At 51.5% G+C, this 21,410-nt stretch overlaps 1 protein-coding gene across 1 annotated transcript in view; it reads right to left on the bottom strand.

Moving 5' to 3' along the window:
• ACACB (acetyl-CoA carboxylase beta) overlaps window positions 1–21,410 on the bottom strand; it is a 75,578-nt gene that overhangs the window by 15,920 nt on the left and 38,248 nt on the right. The window contains exons 22-41 of the mRNA XM_049789387.1: window positions 20,350–20,450; window positions 18,248–18,336; window positions 18,036–18,160; window positions 16,892–17,005; window positions 16,681–16,794; window positions 16,328–16,417; window positions 14,922–15,040; window positions 13,384–13,521; window positions 11,343–11,442; window positions 11,170–11,277; window positions 10,354–10,410; window positions 10,122–10,163; window positions 9,257–9,472; window positions 8,468–8,623; window positions 7,773–7,976; window positions 6,371–6,526; window positions 5,088–5,210; window positions 4,721–4,990; window positions 2,897–2,994; window positions 976–1,096 (exon numbers count right to left, since the gene is read on the bottom strand). Coding sequence (XP_049645344.1) covers window positions 976–1,096; window positions 2,897–2,994; window positions 4,721–4,990; window positions 5,088–5,210; window positions 6,371–6,526; window positions 7,773–7,976; window positions 8,468–8,623; window positions 9,257–9,472; window positions 10,122–10,163; window positions 10,354–10,410; window positions 11,170–11,277; window positions 11,343–11,442; window positions 13,384–13,521; window positions 14,922–15,040; window positions 16,328–16,417; window positions 16,681–16,794; window positions 16,892–17,005; window positions 18,036–18,160; window positions 18,248–18,336; window positions 20,350–20,450 — 2,541 coding nt within the window. The remainder of the gene's footprint in view (window positions 1–975; window positions 1,097–2,896; window positions 2,995–4,720; window positions 4,991–5,087; window positions 5,211–6,370; window positions 6,527–7,772; window positions 7,977–8,467; window positions 8,624–9,256; window positions 9,473–10,121; window positions 10,164–10,353; window positions 10,411–11,169; window positions 11,278–11,342; window positions 11,443–13,383; window positions 13,522–14,921; window positions 15,041–16,327; window positions 16,418–16,680; window positions 16,795–16,891; window positions 17,006–18,035; window positions 18,161–18,247; window positions 18,337–20,349; window positions 20,451–21,410) is intronic.

The following is a 21,410-nucleotide window of genomic DNA, read 5'->3' as shown; positions in this document are numbered from 1 at the left end:
CCAAATATTTTTTTAAAAGTTAAAGAGGGAAGGGCCAGAGAGATAGCCTAGAGGTAAGGCATCTGCCTTCCAAGCAGAAGAATAGTGATTCGAATCCTGGCATCCCATATGGTCCCCTGTGCCAGGGGTGATTTCAGAGTGTAGAGCCAGGAGTAACCCCTGAGCGCTGCTGGGTGTGACCCAAAAAAACAAAACAAAAAGTTAAGGAGGGAGGCAAAAGACAGTCAGCAAAATCAGGTAAAATTTGGAACCAAGCAAGCAATAGCACAATGGGTGGGATAATTGCCTGCATGCAGTTGACCTGGATTCAATCCCCAAGACCCCATATGGTCCTCCAAGTCTGCCAGGAGTGATCCCTGGGTGCAGAGTCTGAAATAATCCCTGAGTAATGCTGGATGTGGCCCCGCCAAACCAAACTAACATAAAACCCCAAGCAAACAAACAAAAAGACAAAACAAACCAGGTAAAGTCAAGACAAAGGTCATCTCATTTAAATCAGAGGAGACTGAGCCAGAAAGAGCTTTTGGGGATGCCTGTTTGTGTCCACGACCCGCTGTGGGCATGACCAGTAGAAAGACAACAGGCACTGACAACAGTCAGATACAGGTGCCTGTCTGTCAAGGAACCACACTATGATACCAGATGGACAGACGAAAGTGGGGAGGACCTTCATCCCATCCCAAAGCAGAACTGGGGAGAGGGCTCAAAGGGCGCGACACAGAGTCACAGGAAAAAACCCAAATCCCAACCCTGGCACCCAGAGAACTGAGACCCTTCTCCTCTAAAAATTCATAAAATCTTCCCACAGTGGGGCTGAGAGATGAAAGACACAGGTGCAACCATGGTTCAAGGGCAATGGAAACAGGACAAGGGATGTGTGTGCTGCTCTTCATTCTTCCAAACTGCCCTTGGGCTTCTGGGGAAATGAACTAAGATTCCATGGAGAATACAATAAAAAATAGGGCACAGGCTTACCAAGCTGATGGTGACAATCTCTTCATATGCCAGCGAGGACTCGCCAGCGATCATGCCCGAACCTCTGAGGTTTTCCACTCCCAGGCCGTCGTCCTTGCCAATGATATCTGTGATGACATACCTGCCGGCACCAACACGGGTTCAAGAGTCAGCTCTGGCATGGGAGCAAGCAGCCTTGGCCCCTGAGGTGCTGATTCACCGGGAAGGGCGATGGGGGGGCAAAAATACCGAAAAGGAAGGGCCAGACTAATAGCACAGTGGGGAGGGCATTTGCCTTGCACATGTAAGTCTTGGGTTCAATCCCCAGCATCTCTTATGGTCCACTGAGCCTGTCAGGAATAATTTCTGAGCTCAGATCTAGGAGTAACTGAGCACCACTGGGTGTGGTACCAAAACAAACAAACAAAAAATACTGATTGAAGTGATTGGAAATTATTATGCCGAGTGAAATGAGTCAGAGAAAGAGGGATAAAAAGAATAATACCACTCAAATGAGAGAGATAAGAAAAATAGAAGAGAGTGAGGTGAAGATATCTAGAGACAATAAAAATGAGGATTAGAAAGACCAGGCCATGATAGGACGCTTGCCACAAGAGCAGAGAGGGCAGTTAGAGTAGAGAAGGATCCGCTATGAAAGTGATAGTTGGAACTGATTGAAGAGGGATAAACAGAATAATATCACTCAAATGAGAGAGATAAGAAAAATAGAAGAGAGTGAGGTGAAGATATCTAGAGACAATAAAAATGAGGATTAGAAAAACCAGGCCATGGGGCCGGGCGGTGGCGCTGGAGGTAAGGTGCCTGCCTTGCCTGCGCTAGCCTAGGACGGACCTCGGTTCGATCCCCCGGCATCCCATATGGTCCCCCAAGAAGCCAGGAGCAACTTCTGAGCGCATAGCCAGGAGTAACCCCTGAGCATCACAGGGTGTGGCCCAAAAACCAAAACCAAAAAAAAAAAAAAAAAAAAAACCAGGCCATGATAGGACGCTTGCCACAAGAGCAGAGAGGGCAGTTAGAGTAGAGAAGGATCCGCTATGAAAGTGATAGTTGGAACTGATTGCTCTGGATGAGAACTGGATGCTGGAAGGGAATAAAGTTTCATGCAAGGTACCTCTTCATTAATAGCAGTGTAAATCACAGTGTCAAAAAAATAAAAGAGATGGCGGTTAGGGAGGTGGGAAATTTGGGGCATTGGTGATGGGAATGTGGCACTGATGAAGGGGAGGTGTTCTTTATATGACTGAAACCCAACTACAATCATGTTTACAAACAAATTGTATTAATAAAGAAAAAATGGGCCCGGAGAAATAGCACAGCGGAGTTTGCCTTGCAAGCAGCCGATCAGGACCAAAGGTGGTTGGTTCGAATCCCAGTGTCCCATATGGTCCCCCGTGCCTGCCAGGAGCTATTTCTGAGCAGGCAGCCAGGAGTAACCCCTGAGCAGCGCTGGGTGTGGCCCCAAAAACAAAAACAAACAAACAAACAAAAAAAATAAAGAAAAAAATAAGAGAGAAAGAGACAGAGAGACTGAGACAGAGAAGTAAATGCCTGCCCAGGAAGCAGGCGGGGAGGGTGGGTGGGAAGAAAATGGGGCTATTGATGGCGGGAAATGAGCACTGGTGAAGGTTGTACATTGCATGACAGTAACTGAATCATAAATAACTTTATCTGTGAAAATAAACTGTATGATGAACAACTTTGTAACTACGGTGTTTAATATAATAATAATAATAATAATGAAGATAAGGCTAGAAATGTCTCCCAGGGGCTAAGTTATCAGGAGCTCCAGAAAGCTAAATTATAGGGAGCCGCAGGAAAGTTTCCCAAGCAGACACCTCACCTTACCCCACAGTTTGAAAGCTTAGCAGATGGAAATCACCACCGGCAACAGAGGGACTTAGGTCCAGGTCTCCCTCCTCACCTGGACTCTCCTTCCTCCTCGATGTGTGTGCAATGCACTGAGTTCAGGGGGCTGATCCGGGTGTAGTCTTGGGGCGTCAGGTACAGGTACTTATAGCCCTTAAAAAAAATAACAATAAGGGGGGGGGGAGGCTAGAGAGATAGCATGGAGGTAAGGCGTTTGCCTTGTATACAGAAGGTCGGTGGTTCGAATCCCAGCATCCCATATGGTTCCCTGAGCCCACCAGGAGCAATTTCTGAGCCTGGAGCCAGGAGTGACCCCTGAGCACTGCCGGGTGTGACCCCCTCCAAAAACAAAACAAAAACAATAAGGGGCCGGAGAGATAGCATGGAGGTAAGGCGTTTGTTTGCCTTGCGTACAGAAGGTCGGTGGTTCGAATCCCAGCATCCCATATGGTCCCCCGAGCCTGCCAGGAGCGATTTCTGAGCATAGAGCCAGGAGTAACCCCCGAGTGCTGCTGGGTGTGACCAAAAAAAAAAAAAAAAAAAAAAAGCAAAGCCCAGCGAGGAGGGAGCCCACTCCAGCAGTCGCCACATGTCATATCCACATTACAGGCCAGAGCCACAGGACAGAGGGGATGGCCCAGCCATTCCACATTGTTGATCCAGGTTTGACCCCCAGCATCCCATAGAGTACCCCAAGCATGTCAGGAGTGATTCCTGAGCACAGAACCAGGAGTCAGCCTTGAGTACCACTGGGTATGGCCCCCAATTCAATCCGAAGCCTCAGGTGGCCGCCAATATCACCAAGGCCATGGCGACCTGCTGAGGGATAGAGGCAAAGGCCAGTGCATGAAGAGTGGCAGAGATGAACTCCAGCAGACTCCATGTCCCTTAAGTGCTGGTAAGATTCCCTTCAGCCAAGCAGCTTCTGTGTGGGAGCTGCCTGCTACCCATAGGCGAGAGGTGATATTGTACTCGTGAAAGCAGGCTGTGCCCCGAGTCTCTACATCACAAACATATTTTTAGGAGGCCAGAATGATAGTACAGTGGGTAGGGCATTTGTCTTCTACGTGGCTAACCCAGGTTTGATCCCCAGCAACCATATTGTCCTCTGAGCATGCCAGGAGTGATTTCTGAGCACAGAGCCAGGAGTAAACCTTGAACATTGCTGGGTGTGGCCCAAGATTTAAAAAATAATAAAAATAAATTTAAATGAAAAAGTGTTTTTCTCACTTTTATCTGGCCCTTCTTCATCTAGCAGGAGAGTTCAGAATCACTGGCTGAGTTCAGAACTCTCAGTGGCAAGGAACTTTTTTTTGGGTGTGTGTGTGAGTGTGATGCCATATTTGGTGATGCTCAAGGATTATTTACACCTGGCTTCTGTGCTCAGGAATGACTCTTGGTAGGGTTCAGGGGATCCTATGGAATGTGGAGATTGAACCTAGGTTGAGTGCATGCAAGGCAAGCTCCCTCCCCACTGTGCTATAGCTCCCACCCTGTGTTTTAGAATAAAAGAGAGGCCAAAGAGACAGTTCAGGGTGACTCCTTTGGAGCACAGTCAGGAAGTTCCCCTGAACATCACTGATATGGTCCCAAAAAACTGGAAGCTCAAGAAAGAAAAGCTTAAAAAAAAAAAAAAAAAAAGCTGGGCCCAGTAAGATAGCACAGCGGTGTTTGCCTTGCAAGCAGCCGATCCAGGACCAAAGGTGGTTGGTTCGAATCCTGGTGTCCCATATGGTCCCCCGTGCCTGCCAGGAGCTATTTCTGAGCAGACAGCCAGGAGTAACCCCTGAGCACCGCCGGGTGTGGCCCAAAAACCAAAAAAAAAAAAAGCTCTGTCTTTGCAATTTTACTGCCAGCCCAGTTCCATCACATCACGTACTTTGTGGGGGTCTTCAGGGTCCACCCAGGCCACCTGGAACATGTGTTTGATTTCCTCTGCGAGGCCAATGCGGGCCCCACTGTTGGCGGCCAGGTAGATTTTGGGGATGCCCTCAGCCCGGGCCAAAGCTGAAGCCCGAAGGTACAGCAGGTCCTCACGGGGGCCAAAAGAGCCGATGCGGAAGGTGATGTCATTCCCGATGACGATCACGTCACGTCCCTCTGGGTACTCCTGCGTCTTCAGTTTCATTCGGAAGGCCACCATGCCCACCTGGAGGCGAGAGGCGTGTGTCCGGGCTGCGGGTGGTTGGGCTTGCCCTGCCCTGTGGGAAGGGGCATCCGAGGAAAGGGCTCTGTGGGGTCCTCACCTCATTTCCACCGGGCACTCGGTTCATCTCCACCAGCTGGCCCTGAGGGTCCAGCACTAGCTCTGTGTAAGTCAGGATGTCTTTGGGGTACTTGTCTGGGGAACCCCACAGTTTGAAGAGAGCCTAGAGAGAAGGGAGCAAGGAAAACATTCCTGTGTCCATCAGTAGGAGGTTCTAGAAAGTTCCCTCTCTTAATTTTTTTTTAAATCATGAACTCTATAAAGCAATACAAAAATAGAGAAGATTTTGGGCTGGAGCGATAGCACAGCAGTAGGGGATTTGCCTTGCACATGGCTGACCCAGGACAGACCTTGGTTCAATCCCTGGCATCCCATAGGGTCCCTCAAACCAGGAGCAATTTCTGAATGCATAGCCAGGAGTAACCCCTGAGCATCACCAGGTGTGATCTCCCCAAAACAAACAAACAAACAAAAAACCAGAAGATTTAGGCATCTGAGCATACAGCTTGTGGTCTTTTTTTTTTTTTTTTTGGTTTTGTTTTTGGGTCACACCTAGCAGCGCTCAGGGGTTACTCCTGGCTTTATAGTCAGAAATCGCTCCTGGCAGGCTTGGGTACTATATGGAATGACAGAATTTGAACCACTGTCCTTCTGCATGCAAGGCAAATTCCCTACCTCCATGCTATCTCTCCCCCCCCCCTTTGCATTCTTAGTCCTTTTTTTTTAACTTTATTTATTTATTGATTGGTTTTTGGGCCACACCCAGCAGTGCTCAGGGGTTACCTCTGGCTTTGCATTCAGAAATCACCCCTAGCAAGCTGGGGGCCTGTATGGGATGCCGGGAATCGAATCCAGTCCCTCCCTTGTCAGCCACATGCAAGGCAAACGCCCCACCACTGTGCTATCTCTCCGGCCCCAGCTTGTGGTCTTGTCAACTAGAATTTTTCCATAGTTGCTTAAAAACTTTTTTGGAAAAAAAAAAAAAAAGAAAGAAAAAGAAGGGGCCGGAGTGGTGGCACTACAGGTAAGGCGTGTCTGTCTTGCAAGCGTTAGCCTAGGACTGACCGCAATTCGATCCCCCAGCATCTCATATGGTCCCCCCAAGCCAGGAGCGATTTCTGGGCACATAGCCAGGAGTAACCCCTGAGTGTCACCAGGTATGATCCAAAAACCAAAAGCAAAACCAAAACAAGAAAAATCCCTCCCCCATGGATTTCCCTTTCTTCACCTTTCTGCTCTTGGGACCCAGGGGATGGGGGGTTGGTGAGCACGGAGAGCGCAAAGGGAGCTGGGGGGCTGCTGCATCTCTGTGGCTGGACTTGCCTGCCTGAACATTTCCGGGAAGTCGTAGATGTAGGTGGTGCCCAGGGTCTGGGCCTGGAAGCGCTTGGCCTGCAGCAGGTCCTTGGTGACATAGGGTGTGTTGATCAGCATCCCATGATGGGGCCCTTGCTTGTTGCCAAAGGACTGAAACATGATCTGGAGCAGAAAGAAAGAAAATTGAGGAGTGAGGAGTGGGCACTGGACCAAAGTCACCTGCCCACGCCTCAGTGCCAACATGGAGGACAGACACCTGATGACTGCACAACCATTGAGTGCCTAGGAAGGCCCATGCTGGGCCACTAGGGTCAGCCATGAAGAGGGACGGGCCCAAGGTAGAAACATAGCTTCAGGGACCAGAGCAATAACACAGCAGTAAGGCGTTTGTCTTGCACGAGGCCAACACAGGACGAACCCCAGTTTGAATCCTGACATTCCAGATGGTCCCCAGAGCCTGCCAGGAGCGACTTCTGAGCACAGAGCCAAAAAAAGTAACTTCTGAGCACTGCCAGATGTGACCCCAAAACAAAACAACAACAAAAAGAAAACCCCACATCTTCAGGTACAGAACAAGGAGCTGGAAGGATTGACCTTGCACATAGCTGACCCAGGTTCGATAGCCAGCATTCCATATCTGCTGAGCACTGCTACAAATAATTCCTAAACGCAGAGCCAGGAGTAACCCCTGAACACAGCATAGTATGGCTGCAAATCAAAACAGACCCCCAAAAAAATCCCCAAAACATCAAAAAATAGTTCATATTAAAATTAAAAACAAGGGGCTGGAGAGATAGCACAGCAGTAGGGCATTTGCCTTGCACACAGCGAATTCAGGATAGACGGTGGTCCGAATCCCGGCATCCCACGCGGTCATTGTGCTGCCAGGAGTGATTTCTGAGTGCAGAGCCAGGAGTAACCCCTGAGCACCACCAGGTATGATGCAAAAACAAACAAACAAACACTGAGAGGGCCAGAGCAATAGCACAGTGGAGAAGGCATTTGCCTTGAACATGGCTAACCCAGGTTCAATTCACAGCATCCCATTTGGTCCTCCAAGTCTGCCAGGAGTAATTTCTGAGCACAGAGCCAGGAGTAACCCATGAGCACTGCTGGGGGTGTCCCAAACATCTTCTCCAAAAAAGGAATACCCATTTCCCCATCTGAGAATTCCATGATAATCAGCCACAACATCCCATATCATATTCCAAATGTGACTGGCATGAATTGAAATTGGAGTTCAGTGGGGGATTCAGGACCTAACATCTTGGTCTCCAAACTCCTCGAACCAAGAGCTACCGGGTTCTGGCCTGGGGACACCCCCAAACCCTCTCCACACTTTTATCTGCCTCTAGGCTCTTCCCCAAGCCTCAGCTCAGACCCAACACAAAGTCCTGCTTGGCCTTACGTTGCCTGATCTTTGGTCAGTCACTTCCTCATAGAGGCTGATGTCCAGGTAGTAGCCGGACTCGTTGGTGATGAAGAGGCGGATGGGGATGGCATGGCCCGAGGTGGACTCTCGGATGTTGATCTTGACCTCGGCCTGCAGCACACGCAGCTTCCAGAGGCGGCTGCCATAGCGCATCACCATGGACCGAACGGCCTCCTCGATCTAGGCCCAGCACAGTGGCGAGGTTAAGGCCAGTAGCCGATGTCACAGCCGCTCACCTCCACCCCGGCCTGCCGGCCAGTGAGAGAAGGCAGCACCCACCATATCCATCTCTTTCCATTGGGCCTTTCCCCTCTATGTGCTTTCTCTCTGGGGAAACTACCTACGTGAAGCTTGACAGTTGGGGTACCACACGGATTTTTCTGTGCACCCCCAGGGATGCAGCACAACTCTGTCCCCAAGGCACTGTCCTCACCCCTACAAGGAGCCCCAATAGAACCTGGTTCCAGGGAGAGGACATTTCGACTCGCCAGATTTTGGGGTGGATGCGGAGGGCATCCATGAAGGGAGAACATCAGAGCGTGGGAGTCCACACAGCAAAGACTCATATGGGGCCCCCAAATATGTGGGCCATGCCATAATGAAGCAGCGAGGAGGCACAGAACCCTGGGTGCCTGGGAGAGCCGTCCTCCTGCCACCCTCCCTAGTGATACCTTGTAGGGGTCCATGATGACGGTCGGCACGAAGTTGAGGAAGATGTGGTTACAGTCAGTGCGCACGCTCGTGTTGTTGAAGGCCACCTCCAGCTCGTCCATGGCCTCCAGAAGCAGACGCTCGCCCTCGTTCTGCAGGTACTCAAAGGACGCTTCCTGCCGGGGGGAGATAGGAGGGACCTCAGCAGCTCCTTGGGAGGAAACAGATGCTTCCCCAGGGCATGTGCCCGGTAAGAAGGGCAGGCCTAGGCATCACTCCTCCTCTCCAGTCTCTGTCCAGATGTCCCCAAGACCCTGCCACCAATTATCCCTCCTGTGCTCCTCGTTCCTTCCCATCAGTTTCTAGTCTCTCGGCTTCTGTGGCATGAACAATGGAGTCCAGAGGTGAAGGCTCATGGTTCAGCCCTCAGCACAGCATATGGCACCCCCAGGGCTATCAGAAGAGATCCCTGAGAACCACCAGTGTGCCTCACCCACCCTCTAGACATAAGAGCCAGTTGGCTGAGACAGCAAGACCTGAGATAAGGGAGGCATCCACTGGGGGATGAGGCTCAGTCCACATAGCAGGTGTGGCCAGGAATCTGCCCCCAGTGGATTGTCCATACTGACAAGGGCGCAGACAGACAAGTGGCTGAGTGGTGGAAACTTTCTTGGGCCAGGAACACCAGATACAACACACACACAAACCCATACCACACATATACATACCACATATACACCAGAAATATGCACACACACACACACACACACACACACACACATACACACATACACACACAGTGCACCCACCTTGGTGACCAGGTCCGAGTGGCGGATGATGGCACGAATGAAGAACCTGTGGTCGGTGACCTCTGCGCCCTCCTTCACCCTGGCTGCGCCCAGATAAAGGTGCATCTTGTGGTTGGCACAGGGCACGGCATTGAGTTCGAAGCTGCGCATTCGGCTCAGCTCCAGCTGGAAGGCCAGGGCTGGCTCCAGGTGACGGTAGATGCGGTCCTCGGCGAACTGCGGGTGACCGTGACAAGGGTGCTGAACCGCTGAGGCTGTGGGCACCCAGGAACGGGGCCTGGAAGGCCTCCCCGGGGTGAAGGAGGCACTGCCCAAGCTCAAGACACAGGGCTGTCTTAGACATGCCAGAGCATGGAGCCAGAAAGCCACATTGGACATAAGCCATGGGTAGGCGAGCTCCCATTGATCCCTTCCTTTTTTTTGTTTTCGGGCCACATCCAGTGGCACACAGAGGTTACTCCTGGCTCTGTGCTCAGGCTTGGGCGACCATATGGGATGCCAAGGATCAAACCTGGGTCAGCCGCATGCAAAGCAAATGCCCTCCCCACTGTGCTATGACTCTGGACCCTTTCCCCCCAACACTGATCCCTTCTCTTAAGAGCTGGCAGCCTACAAGGCATCCTGGGCGATGACTTCCAGGAACACAGAGGCTACAGACGACCAGTGCACAAGTGCTCAGAGGTACCAGACTGAGCAGAAACCAGACAAGGTCAAAGGTCTGGACAGGCAGGACACATGGACTCCTCCAAGGGCTCCACATGCAGCCTTGTTCTGGGGTGCAGGGCCTGCCCCCCTTCAGGGTAGATAGGCTTCACACAGTCACTGGAGTCAGGGAAGAGAGGACATTTCACTGCTGCATTCCTACCTCATCTCTGGCCCGGAAGGTGAAAAACTTGGGAAATTCTCTCTGCAAAAAAGAAGAGAAACCCAGAGAAAAGACCTTTGAATCGAGGCCTGTGTACTGCAGTATTTGGACCTTTAACACTACCCCTGAGGGTTCCTAGGTGGGAGCTTTGCAATAATCTTCCCCCAGTGACTGTACCGGGTGAAGGCGACCATGCAACATTGTGGGTTCAGCCTAGAGGGAGAGCACTGACCTCTTGGGCGATTAGGAAGGTGATTCTCCGGAGTCCATATTCCACAAGGATATTTTTCTGTTAAAGGAAACACAGGGCACTATAAGGAAACGAGGTGGGTAGGTGGGATTGGGGGTGGCACAGGCGGACTTGGGCAGGAGGAAGAACAGAGCAGGGAGGGTGTTTGCCTTGTACACAGCGACTCAGGTTCAATCCCTAGCATCCCAAAGGGGCCCCCAACCTGCCAGGAGTGATTCCTGAGCACAGAGTCAAGAGCTATCCCTGAGCACCACCAGGTGTGGACCCCCCCAAAATGCCCTCTTCTTTCCAGTTTTTGGGCCATATCTGGCAGCACTAAGGGGTTACTTCTGGCTCTGTGCGGGTTCAGATGTGTTCAGGCTTAAATCCAGGTCTACTGTGTGCAAGGCAAAAGCCTTACCTATTGTCCTATCACTCTGGCTTCTTAAAACAGATGAGGAGCTGGTGAGATAGTACAGTGGGGAGGGCACTTGCTTGCACACAACTGACCCGGGTTCAATCCCCAGCATCCCATAGGATCCCCAAAACATAGCCAGGAATGATTCCTGAGTGCAAAACCAGGAGTAATCCCTGAGCACAGATGGGTGCGACCCCAAAACAAACATAACAAAACAAAACAGTAGGTGAATAAACTCACACCCCACACAGCCTCCCCCCAAGACTTAATGAATGTGTCCAGTGCCACAGGGTCAGTGACAGCAGTGCTGGGTCTGGGTTCTGCTACTTCCTTCATGCCCTGATGCCCCGGGACCCCTCCCCTCCACAGAGGGCCCAGAACCAGGGCCCTGCCCAGCTTACCTTGGACTGGACAAAGGTCCTGAAAATGGGCACCAGCTCCTCATCCTCCAAGTGGTCTACACTCTGGATGGCCACGTTCAGGATATGGATAGGCTCCTCCCGGGAACACTGCAGAGGGAGCATTCCGTGGGCAACAGAAATTCCCTGGCCCAGTCCCCTCCTTAGCAACTTACCTTACCGTCTTCCTCAGAATAGAGGGGGTTTCGTGCCTTGCTGAAGAGGGGGGCATCCCTGGGCACATTGGCAAAGCAGGAGATGACTTCATCAAAGTTCCTGGGAGGGAGGCAAGGGGGTACATGTAATGGGCCAGTCCCCAGCACCCCTATCTTGAGCATTTCCTGCTCAGGTAAACCAGACAGGAGCAAGTAGGGGCCCAGCACCAGAGAGCCACTGAAGAGTGAACCCCAAGACCCCAGGAGAAGATGGAAGCAGCTGACAGAAATGGGGGAGGGCATTAAAGGATGTCCACCCTGTGGGATTAAGGATGCCCCCTAAGCACACTGGCAACCTGCCTCTCCTCCTCTGAGTCCATTGGTATGACACCCAGCTGTTAACCCAAAACAAAGGGGTTCCCCCAATTTCCTCTTCCCTTTTCACCTAGTCCTTTATTTTATTTTATTTTATTTGGTTTTTTAAGTCACACCTGACAACGCTCACGGGTTACTCCTGGCTCTGCTCTCAAAAGTAGCTCCTGGCAGGCTCAGGGGACCATATGAGATGCTGAGATTCGAACCGGGGTCCATCCCGTGTTGGCGCGTGCAAAGCAAACGCCCTACCGCTATGCTATCACTCCAGCCCTCACCTAGTTCATTAACATGTAAAAACCCACCTGGGGGCCGGAGAGATAGCATGGAAGTAGGGCATTTGCCTTGCATGCAGAAGGACAGTGGTTCGAATCCTGGCATCCCATATGGTCCCCAGAGCCTGCCAGGAGCGATTTCTGAGCGTAGAGCCAGGAGTAACCCCTGAGCACTGCCGGGTGTGACTCAAAAACTAAAGAAAGAAAAACAAAAAAGATCCACCTGGATCTTACTCTACCCTGACCCACCTGGTTAGTTTTTGTACTGGGTTAATAAAGAAAGAAAGAGCAGTTCTGGCTTGGTGCTCTCAGAGATACCCCAAGGTGAGAAGCAAACTGACTCCATGATTTTTTCCTGAATGGGTTGGCTTATGAATTCTTCATGGCTACCCTATCTGCATCAGACCTGTGGGCCTGGAGTTGGAGATATGAGTGTTGAGTGATATCGCAATGTGGGGGTTTATTTTACATGTGGGAGAGAATTAGCCATTCAGGGCCCCGCTGGGGTGCCATGAAGGTACAAGATGCAGGGGGTGGATCAGAAGAAAAGTACAGAGGGTAGGGCACTTGCCTTGTGAGTGCCTGACTTGGACTCGATCCCCAACCTTCCATATGCAAGGGAAGCCCTTGCAGTTCTGTGGAGCTGGAATGGCAGCCCCAGGATGTGTGACCCCTTATTGTGTCCAGAGGGTCCCCTGAGCACCACTAAGAGTGACTCCTGAGGGCAGAGCCAGGGTAAGCTCTGAGCATTGATGTTCCCCCCCACACACACACACAATGCAAGGTAAGAGGTGAAGCTCAGGAGCACAGCGTCTGGATTTCAACCCACAGCACCCTTGCTTGAAACAAAACACATGCTGCAGAGCCCACAGGCCAAAACCAGGGAAGAGCCGTCTTAGGGTTGGGGCTGCCGTGACCCAGGTTGTTTTCCATCCATTTGTTGGGCTTTAAGCACAAAATTTATTATCTTTTTAAAATATTTTGGCTCAACTGAGAGGGGACAAACCTGGTGGCGCTCAGGACTTCCTCCTGGCTCTGTGCTCAGGGATCACGCCTAGCTCTATGATTAGGGATCACTCCTGGCAGGACTAGGGAGTATACGGGGTCCCAGAGATCTTATTTGCATGTTGGTATTGGGGAATCATGAGGAGCTAGGGGCTAGGGGTTCACAGCCTGCCCAAGGGGCTTTAAAGAGAAAACAGAGGAAGGACAGAGACCTTAATTTTCCCAGTGTCACATAGAAGACAATGAGTCCCAAATCCAGTGCACAGGGGCACAGGGGGAACCTAGCAGTAGTTAGGGGACTGCTTTAGGGTGCCAGGGAGTAAACCGGGGCCTTTGCATGCCAACATGTGTTCTAGTCCTGTGAGCACTGTCCTCTGTCCTGCTCTGCTGGGCACACAGGGCACAGGTACCTTGTGAAGTCGTCGAAGGTCCTGAAGGCAGCCATGGCGCCCATGCGCTGGCATGGCGGGGAGAAGCCATTGTCCATGTAGAGCTCTGTGCTGTGGCGCAGCAGGTCGGGGTTGGTAATACTGATGGGCACGGCCATTCTGTGGGCATAGGAATGGGCAGTGAGGCCGGGAACACCCTGGAGGCCTCCCCTACGGCCCGGAGCAAAGTAAGCAGCTCGGCTGAATCTGGAGACCCTAACTAAGGCCCAACAAGGGAGCAAAGGAACAAGGAGAAAAACCACATTCAGCCTAACAGATGAGAAGTTGTGATTTTTTTGTTTGTTTTTTTCGGGCCACACCCGTTTGATGCTCAGGGGTTATTCTTGGCTAAGTGCTCAGAAATTGCCCCTGGCTTGGGGGGACCATATGGGATGCCGGGGGATCGAACTGCGATCCTTCCTTGGCTAGCGCTTGCAAGGCAGACACCTTACCTCTAGCACCACCTCGCTGGCCCCAGAGAAGCTGTGATTTATAAGCAGAATCAGAAACGAAGCTCCATGGGGCTGGAGTGATAGCACAGCGGTAGGGCATTTGCCTTGCATGCAGGCAACCTGGGATGGATCTAGGTTCAGTCCCCAGCATCCCGTATGGTCCCCCAAGTCTGCCAGGAGCAACTTCTGAGTGCAGAGTCAGGAGTAACTCCAGACACCGCCAGGTGTGGTCCAAATACAGGAGGGAGGGAGGGAGGGAGGGAGGGAGGGAGGGAGGGAGGGAGGGAGGGAGGGAGGGAGGAAGGAAGGAAGGAAGGAAGGAAGGAAGGAAGGAAGGAAGGAAGGAAGGAAGGAAGGAAGGAAGGAAGGAAGGAAGGAAGGAAGGAAGGAAGGAAGGAAGGAAGGGCCAGAGAGACAGCATGGAGGTAAGGCGTTTGCCTTGCATGCAAAAGGACAGTGGTTCGAATCCCGGCATCCCATGTGGTCCCCTGAGCCTGTCAGGAGCGATTTCTGAGCATAGAGCCAGAACCCTGAGTGCTGCCGGGTGTGACCCAAAAACAAAAACAAAAAAGAAAGGAGAGAAAGAGAGACAGAGAACTCAAGCACATTGGGGTGAAAGAACATTTGGGGTGATTGCTTATTCAGTCTATGGCAAATCAACAACTTCCTGTCCTCAACCCTCAACCATGTATGTCCCTCAGTTCACAGGTCCTGTCTGTGAGACCATCCTGTGTTCCAGCCGTTCTGGAATGTTCTGTCCCAACTCCACAGCCCCCTGAGCCCTTGTGATGTCGCCAGAAGGGGAGGTTTAGAGACAGCAGTTTGGGGGTAATTTTCGTGCTTTGGCATCTAAACACTATGCTGGTGAGTCATGGGTATCAAAACCAGCAAACTGCTGGTCATGAGTTCTGCTCAGGGCTACAGAAAAGAAGGCTGAGCTGGAGAATGATCTCCAGCATCTCTCTGGGGATGGCGGTGGTTCCCAGACACCTCGGCTAGTTTCTCCAGAGACAGACAACAGAGGTCGAACAGGGAGTGCAGAAGAGCCTGGGCAGGAGCCCTCCATACCGGTTTGGATGGGAGGAGGGCAGCATGAACTGGAACTCCACCACGAAGGTGCCATCCGGGAGCTGCCTGTGCTGCAGGCTGTTGAGCTCGTAGGCGATGTAACCCCTGCGCACATATACCTATGGGGCCAGAGCACAGCGGGTGACCCTCAGGTACACAGCACAAACCTGGGCGGAAGCAAAACTCAGCATGGCTGGCCAGGCAGGAGCAGTTAAATGCAAACAGGCCTTTCATAATGCTACTCTCTCTGTCAAGGCAGTGACTGATGGAGGTTTGAGATATATATATATTCAGACCCTTATAACTATTCAGTCCTGCTCTGGTAGCAAGGGAACCACCTCAGTCAACATGCAGCTGAAAGGGGCGTGCTGTGTGCCAATAAAACTTTATAAAAGCAAGCAGGTGGCCAAATGTGGTGCCTGCTGTAGCAGAGGACTCTTCCGGCTCTAAAGTAGAGCTGATCCACAGATAAGTCCCACAAGAAGCGATTGAAGGGGACTGAAGTGATAGCACAGCGGGAAGGCATTTGCCTTGCATACGGCCAACCCTGGATGGACTCCGGTTCTATTCCCAGCATTCCATATGGTCCCCTAATCCTGCCAGGAGCGAATTCTGAGCACAGAGCCAGGAATAACCTCTGAGCACTGCCAGGTATGTCCCAAAAAACAAACAAAACAAAAATCAAAAATAAAAAGAAGCGATTGAGAATTACTTTAAATTACTTCTGGATTTGCAAGGAGTCCCCCAATAGGCAGTTGAGAAAAAGAAATGACTCCTAAGAGTTCATCGTCTTGTATCAAAAACGTTAACATGTCAACATAGAACAAAGGTCTACTCTAGATGTTTAAAATTCTTCCTCCAGGAGGCTGGAGAGATAGCACAGTGGTAAGGCGTTTGCTTTGCATGCGGCCAACCCAGGACAGACTCAGGTTCCATTCCCAGCATTCCATAAGATCCCCCAAGCCTGCCAGGAGCAATTTCTGAGTGCAGAACCAGGAGTATCCCCTGAGCACCACCGAGTGTGACCAAAACCCAAAATAAATAAATAAATATAATAATAAAACAAAAAAATTCTTCCTAGGGGTCGAAGAGATAGCATGGAGGTAGGGCGTTTGCCTTGCAAGCAGAAGGACCGCGATTCGAATCTCAGCATCCCATATGCTACAGCAGGCATAGAGCCAGGAGTAACCCCTGAGCGCTGGTGGGTGTGACCCCCCCCCAAAAAAAATTCTTCCTTGGAAAGAAGTTTTATTGGATGTTAACCAGGTGTACGTCAAGTGTTCGCTGGCGCCCTCCATGGTCGGTGGCTATCAGAGCAATCAACCCAGGCCCTGTGACACCCTGAAAGGAAGAGATCCCTGAGTCCCGCCCGCAGGAGGCCAGAACAGGGCCAGAGAGCCTCTCACCTCCAAGGATGCCATGCAGACAACCTGGTTGGTGTGATAGAAGAACGTGGGCAAGACGTCAAAGATGGTGGTCTCCGAAAGGATCAACTTCTGCAGAAAAAGGAGCAAGGGAGAAGTTCAGGATTTTAGGGACCAGCAGAAGCAGCCAGTGGGAGGCAGTGAGTCCCTGACTGGTACAATCAGAGAGTGGGCAATACCCCACTTTCAGAGTGGTAACTGCATGAAGCGGGGAAATATGCCTGCAGCTACTCAAAGCTGCCTCTTTCCCCATCCCTCCTCTCCCCTCAGGGGCTCCCCCAAAGCCGCTTCCCTCTCGGGCATCCCAGGGCCCCAGCAGGAGGAGCCAGCCTCACCTTGAGGTTGTCAGGGCAGAACTCGTGGCCATACATGTCCACGGCAGACATGAAGATGGATTCCACCTGGTTGTGCCGAAGCTCATAAGAGGGGAGGTGGGAAGCGATGAGGACCTGAGGTGAGGGGCAGGAAGGGGAGGCTGAGTCAGTTCCCCGAGTGGGGGCTGGGTGCAGGGGAAATAGGGGATGAGCACCCACACCCTGCCCCTACCTGTCTGGCTCTCAGAGCCACCTTGCAGTGCTCGCTTTTGCTCAGCTGAGTGAGTTCATTGAGGATGGATATCAGCTCGTCTGACAACGAAGGATCAGGACCGCAAAGCTCATCCTGGGGGTTGTGGGACACAAAAACAGAACCTGGGTGGCTGTTCCCAGACAGGACAACACTGACCACAAGGCCTCTGGATTATCTCTCCAGCCCTGAGAGACGTTATTATTATTTTTTTTATCACATCTGGCAGTACTCAGGGATTACTCCTGGCTCTACACTCAGAAATCATTCCTGGCAGGCTCAGGGGACCATATGGGATGATAGGATTCAAACCACCATCCTCTGCATGCAAGGCAAACGCTCTACCTCTGTGCTATCTCTCCAGCCCCCTGAGAGACATTCTTTTACAAGAAGTAGGAAGCAACTAGAAATTAACACAAACTATTATCTAAGAGAAGGAACAGTAAGTTTAGAGAAAGCCTAACTTTATCAAAAAGATCAGAATGGGGGCCAGAGCAATAGTATAGTGGGTATGCAAATGACTTGCATGTGGCTGACCTGGGTTCCACCCCCAGCATCCCATAAGCAATGCCAGGAGTACTAAGTAGAGTAACCCCTGCACACTATGAAGTGTGTCCCCAAAATCAATAAAATAAAAATCATTCTGCTTCAAAAAAAAGAAAATGATGAAGATGAAAGACTTTGAGACCAACAGGCTGGGGTGCCCCATCCCTAAGAACTCATAATTCTGGGTCTGGGCTGGGTTCACACCCTGGCTTTGTGCTGCAAAGCTGTTGTAACTTTAGACAAGCTGACTCCACCTCTCTGTACCCTGCCAGAGGAGGATGGGAAGAGGCCCTGCCTCTGTTAGCCATGAGAAGAATTAAGTGAGTTGATGTCTGCAAGACACTTCCAAGGGGAACCTGGCACTGGTGGGGGAGCTACTTCTGGAAGCAACTCCTGATCCCCCCCACTGCCATGTGGCACAATGGCCTCAGCCACGCCTGTCAGCTCCCATGGTCCCCGAGTTTGATCAGTGGATGGAAAAAGCCAACAAAAAATACTAACCCCATGATCCTTTCTAGAAAGCTCCCACGAACCCCTGCGTTCCCCCAGGTCGGGGCCACTACCATCACCCCCCACTTACAATCAACATGATCACCAGCTGGTTCTTCTTGGCCACCTGTGCGTGGGAGAAGATACAGTCTAGCACCTGGGACATGTCTGGTTTCAGTTGTTCCCGAAGGTTGATGACACACTTGTCGTAGTGGGCTGGAGGGAGAAGGTGGCGGGAGTCAGGCTTGGGCTTCCCTTCCTGCCCAAGGGTTCCTGGGTCCCCGTCCCATGTGTGACACTTGCCTTGCTGAAAATGGTGCTCGACTTGCAGGTATTTCCGCAGGAGGTCCAACACCACGGCCTTCATGTAGCCCCGAGTGCCGCTGCGATACCTGGGGCAGAGGGAAGGAAAGCGGAGGAAGCTCTTGACCCAAGGGAAGGCCTTGACTTTATGGTCAACGTGCAGACACTCCTGATGTCAGAAAGACTCGGAGAAAAGTCTCAGGGTAGCATCCCCCAGATTCTGAAGTCTGGGAAGGGTGTGTAATAGGTCTGTGGGCAGTCCCTGCAGGCCGGGGGGGAGGGGGGCAGTGTTCAAGCCCAAAGGCAGGTGACACAGCAAAGGTCAAGGTTGAGCCTCAGATGAGCTGCCTCATCCCCCAGAGAGAAGGAGAAACACTTACAGAGAGACCCAGCGCAGAAAGGGGTCCGCCTGGCATGCATGGTTGGGAAAAAGAACTCTTCATTAGCCACCCCAAGTTTGAAGAGAGTTGGTCACACACACACACACACACACACACACACACACACACACACACACACACAATTAAAACCAAAAAAACCTTGGAAGACACTTACAAAGTCCTAGGTTCCCTTCTCCCACTGAACCAAATGTTTTGGTTGTTTTCGGGTCACACCTAATGGTGCTCAAGGTTACTCCTGGCTCTGTACTCAGGATCACATATGGCTTGGGGGGCCATATGGGATGCTGAGGATAGAACCTGGGTCCACTGCTTGCAAGCCAATGCCCTCACCGTTGTACGATCACTTCAGGCCCCGAAGCAAAATTTAACCTAGCTGCTCCCAAAAAAACATTTTCTTTGCTCAACATTTTCTGAATCCACTGGATTGCAATTATTGGACAAGATGCTGAGTCTTCTTTTTATTTATTTATTTTTGGTTTTTGGATCACACCTGGCGGCACTCGGGGGTTACTCCTGGCTCTCTCTCAGAAATCGCTCCTGGCAGGCTCAGGGGACTATATGGGATGCCAGGATTCAAACCACTGTCCATCCTGGATTGGCTACTTGAAAGGTAAACACCCTACTGCTGTGCTCTCTCTCCGGCCCACATGCTGAGTTTTCAAGGTGGCTGAAGCCAGCTTAATCCCAGCATTACCAGCTGCCAACCAGAGAGTAAGAAACTAGAAGTGGAGGGAAGAAAAAAAAATCCACTAGCAAATTCAATTCATGCATCACTAGTGTGTATCTTCCATGTCTTTCTTGGGTGTGGAGGACTGGTTCCAGGTTAGGGGTTCAAATATTCCAGCTAGCTCTCACTACAGATTTCCTCTGTGTGGACCCACACTGAAAGCTCGTTCCTCAGAGGGGACACCCACAGTCCTGGGATGTTTTGATCCTGTCCCCAGGCAGAGCTTTCTCACTGGGAAAAGCCCCTGTGCCAAAGGGCACTTCTTTTCTTTTTTCTCATCAGATATTGCCCGATATCTGCTGACAAGGAAACATGGTCCTTCACCCAGATTCTCCCCTACAGGGTTCTCCAGGCATACCCAGCCCAGGATAATTTAGATGGTCCTGGATGGTTTCTAAAAGGCCACTTTCTGGGGCTGGAGTGATAGCACAGTGGGGAGGGCATGTGCCTTGCACACGGCCAACCCAGGTTCCATCCCCGGGATCCTATAGGGTCCCCAAGCACTGTCAAGAGTGATTTCTGAGCACAGAGTCAGGAGTATCCCCTGATTACTGCCAGGTGTGGTGCCCCCAAAAACCAAACAGATAAATAAAAAAGGCCTTTTTCTTCCATGAGCTCTGACCAAAGTCTCTGCCATAGCTCCACACTCCCAAACAACAAACTCACTCAGCTCTCAGAAAGACCCATCGTGTGTGACATACAAAGAAGCCAAGTGAAAGCCAGAGTGATAGCACCATGGGAAAGGCATTTGCCTGGATGTAGCCATTCCAGGTTCGATCCCTGGCATCCCATAGGGTTACCCAAGTACCCCAGTTCTGAGTCCAGAACCCGAACACCTCCGGTTGTGGGTCAAAATCAAACAAACCAAAGAAGCCAAGTGAAATGCACTAAGGTCAATGTCTGGGCTGGACTCTGGGGGGTTCCCCTGTGAATGTGAGGCCAGCACCCCTGGGGATGAGGACCCCTGAACTCACTTCTGCACCAGCTGTACGATGCTCTGTGTGTTCATGAAGAAGGCTTCACGGTCAGCCTTGCGCTGCAGTGTAGCTGCGTGGCAGTCCAGGATGCTGGCAATCTGCATGGGAAGGGAGGACACTCTGGCCACCAGCAAACCCCAGAACTCCTAAAAGGAGCCTTCAGGGAGCTCCCCACCCTGTGTCCCAAGGCTGTCCAGAAACATGGTGACTCATCCCCTTCAAAGAGTTACTGGAAGGATGAGAGAGAGTTCAAAGAGGTTCCAGGGAGGTGAGCCCTGGGGTTGTGGGGTGCAGGGGGCTGACTTGCAGTCACACCCCTCTGTAAGATGACACCCATCTTACACCCTTCTCCACCTGGACAATGTTGGAGGAGAGAGAAGGAGCTTCCTATTCTAGGCAGAGCTAGGATGCTCAAGATTGTGTTGTAGGGGCCAGAACAGTGGCGCAAGTGGTAGGGCATTTGCCTTACTCGTGCTGACCTAGGAAGGACAGCGGTTTAATCCCCCAGCATCCCATATAGTCCCCTGAGTCAGGAGCGATTTCTGAGCACATAGCCAGGAGTAACCCCTGAGCGTCATGGGTGTGGCCCCAACCCCCCCAAAAAAAGATTATGTTGCTACTTTTTGTTTTGTTTTGTTTTTTGTTTTTTGGGGGGCCACACGGTGACACTCAGGAGTTACTCCTGGCTATGTGCTCAGGAGTTGCTCCTGGCTTGGGGGGCCATATGAAACTCCGAGGGATCGAACCGCAGTCCATCCTAGGCTAGTGCAGGCAAGGCAGGCACCACCACGCCGGCCCCATCTACTTTGTTTTTGTTTTTCGGGCCACACCCATTTGATGCTCAGGGGTCACTCCTGGCTAAGCACTCAGAAATTGCCCCTGGCTTGGAGGACCATATGGGACGCTGGGGGATCAAACCGCGGTCCTTCCTTGGCTAGCACTTGCAAGGCCGACACCTTACCTCTAGCGCCACCTCGCCAGCCCCTATGTTGCTATTTTTTGTTGGTTTTGTTTTTAGGTCACACTCGGTGGCGACAAGGAGTCACTGTCTCTGTGCT

This window comes from Suncus etruscus, chromosome 15, assembly GCF_024139225.1.
Source record: "Suncus etruscus isolate mSunEtr1 chromosome 15, mSunEtr1.pri.cur, whole genome shotgun sequence".
Classification (NCBI taxonomy): domain Eukaryota; kingdom Metazoa; phylum Chordata; class Mammalia; order Eulipotyphla; family Soricidae; genus Suncus; species Suncus etruscus.
The sequence above is the reverse complement of the archived record's forward strand: the minus strand, read 5'-3'. Positions and strand labels throughout refer to the sequence as shown.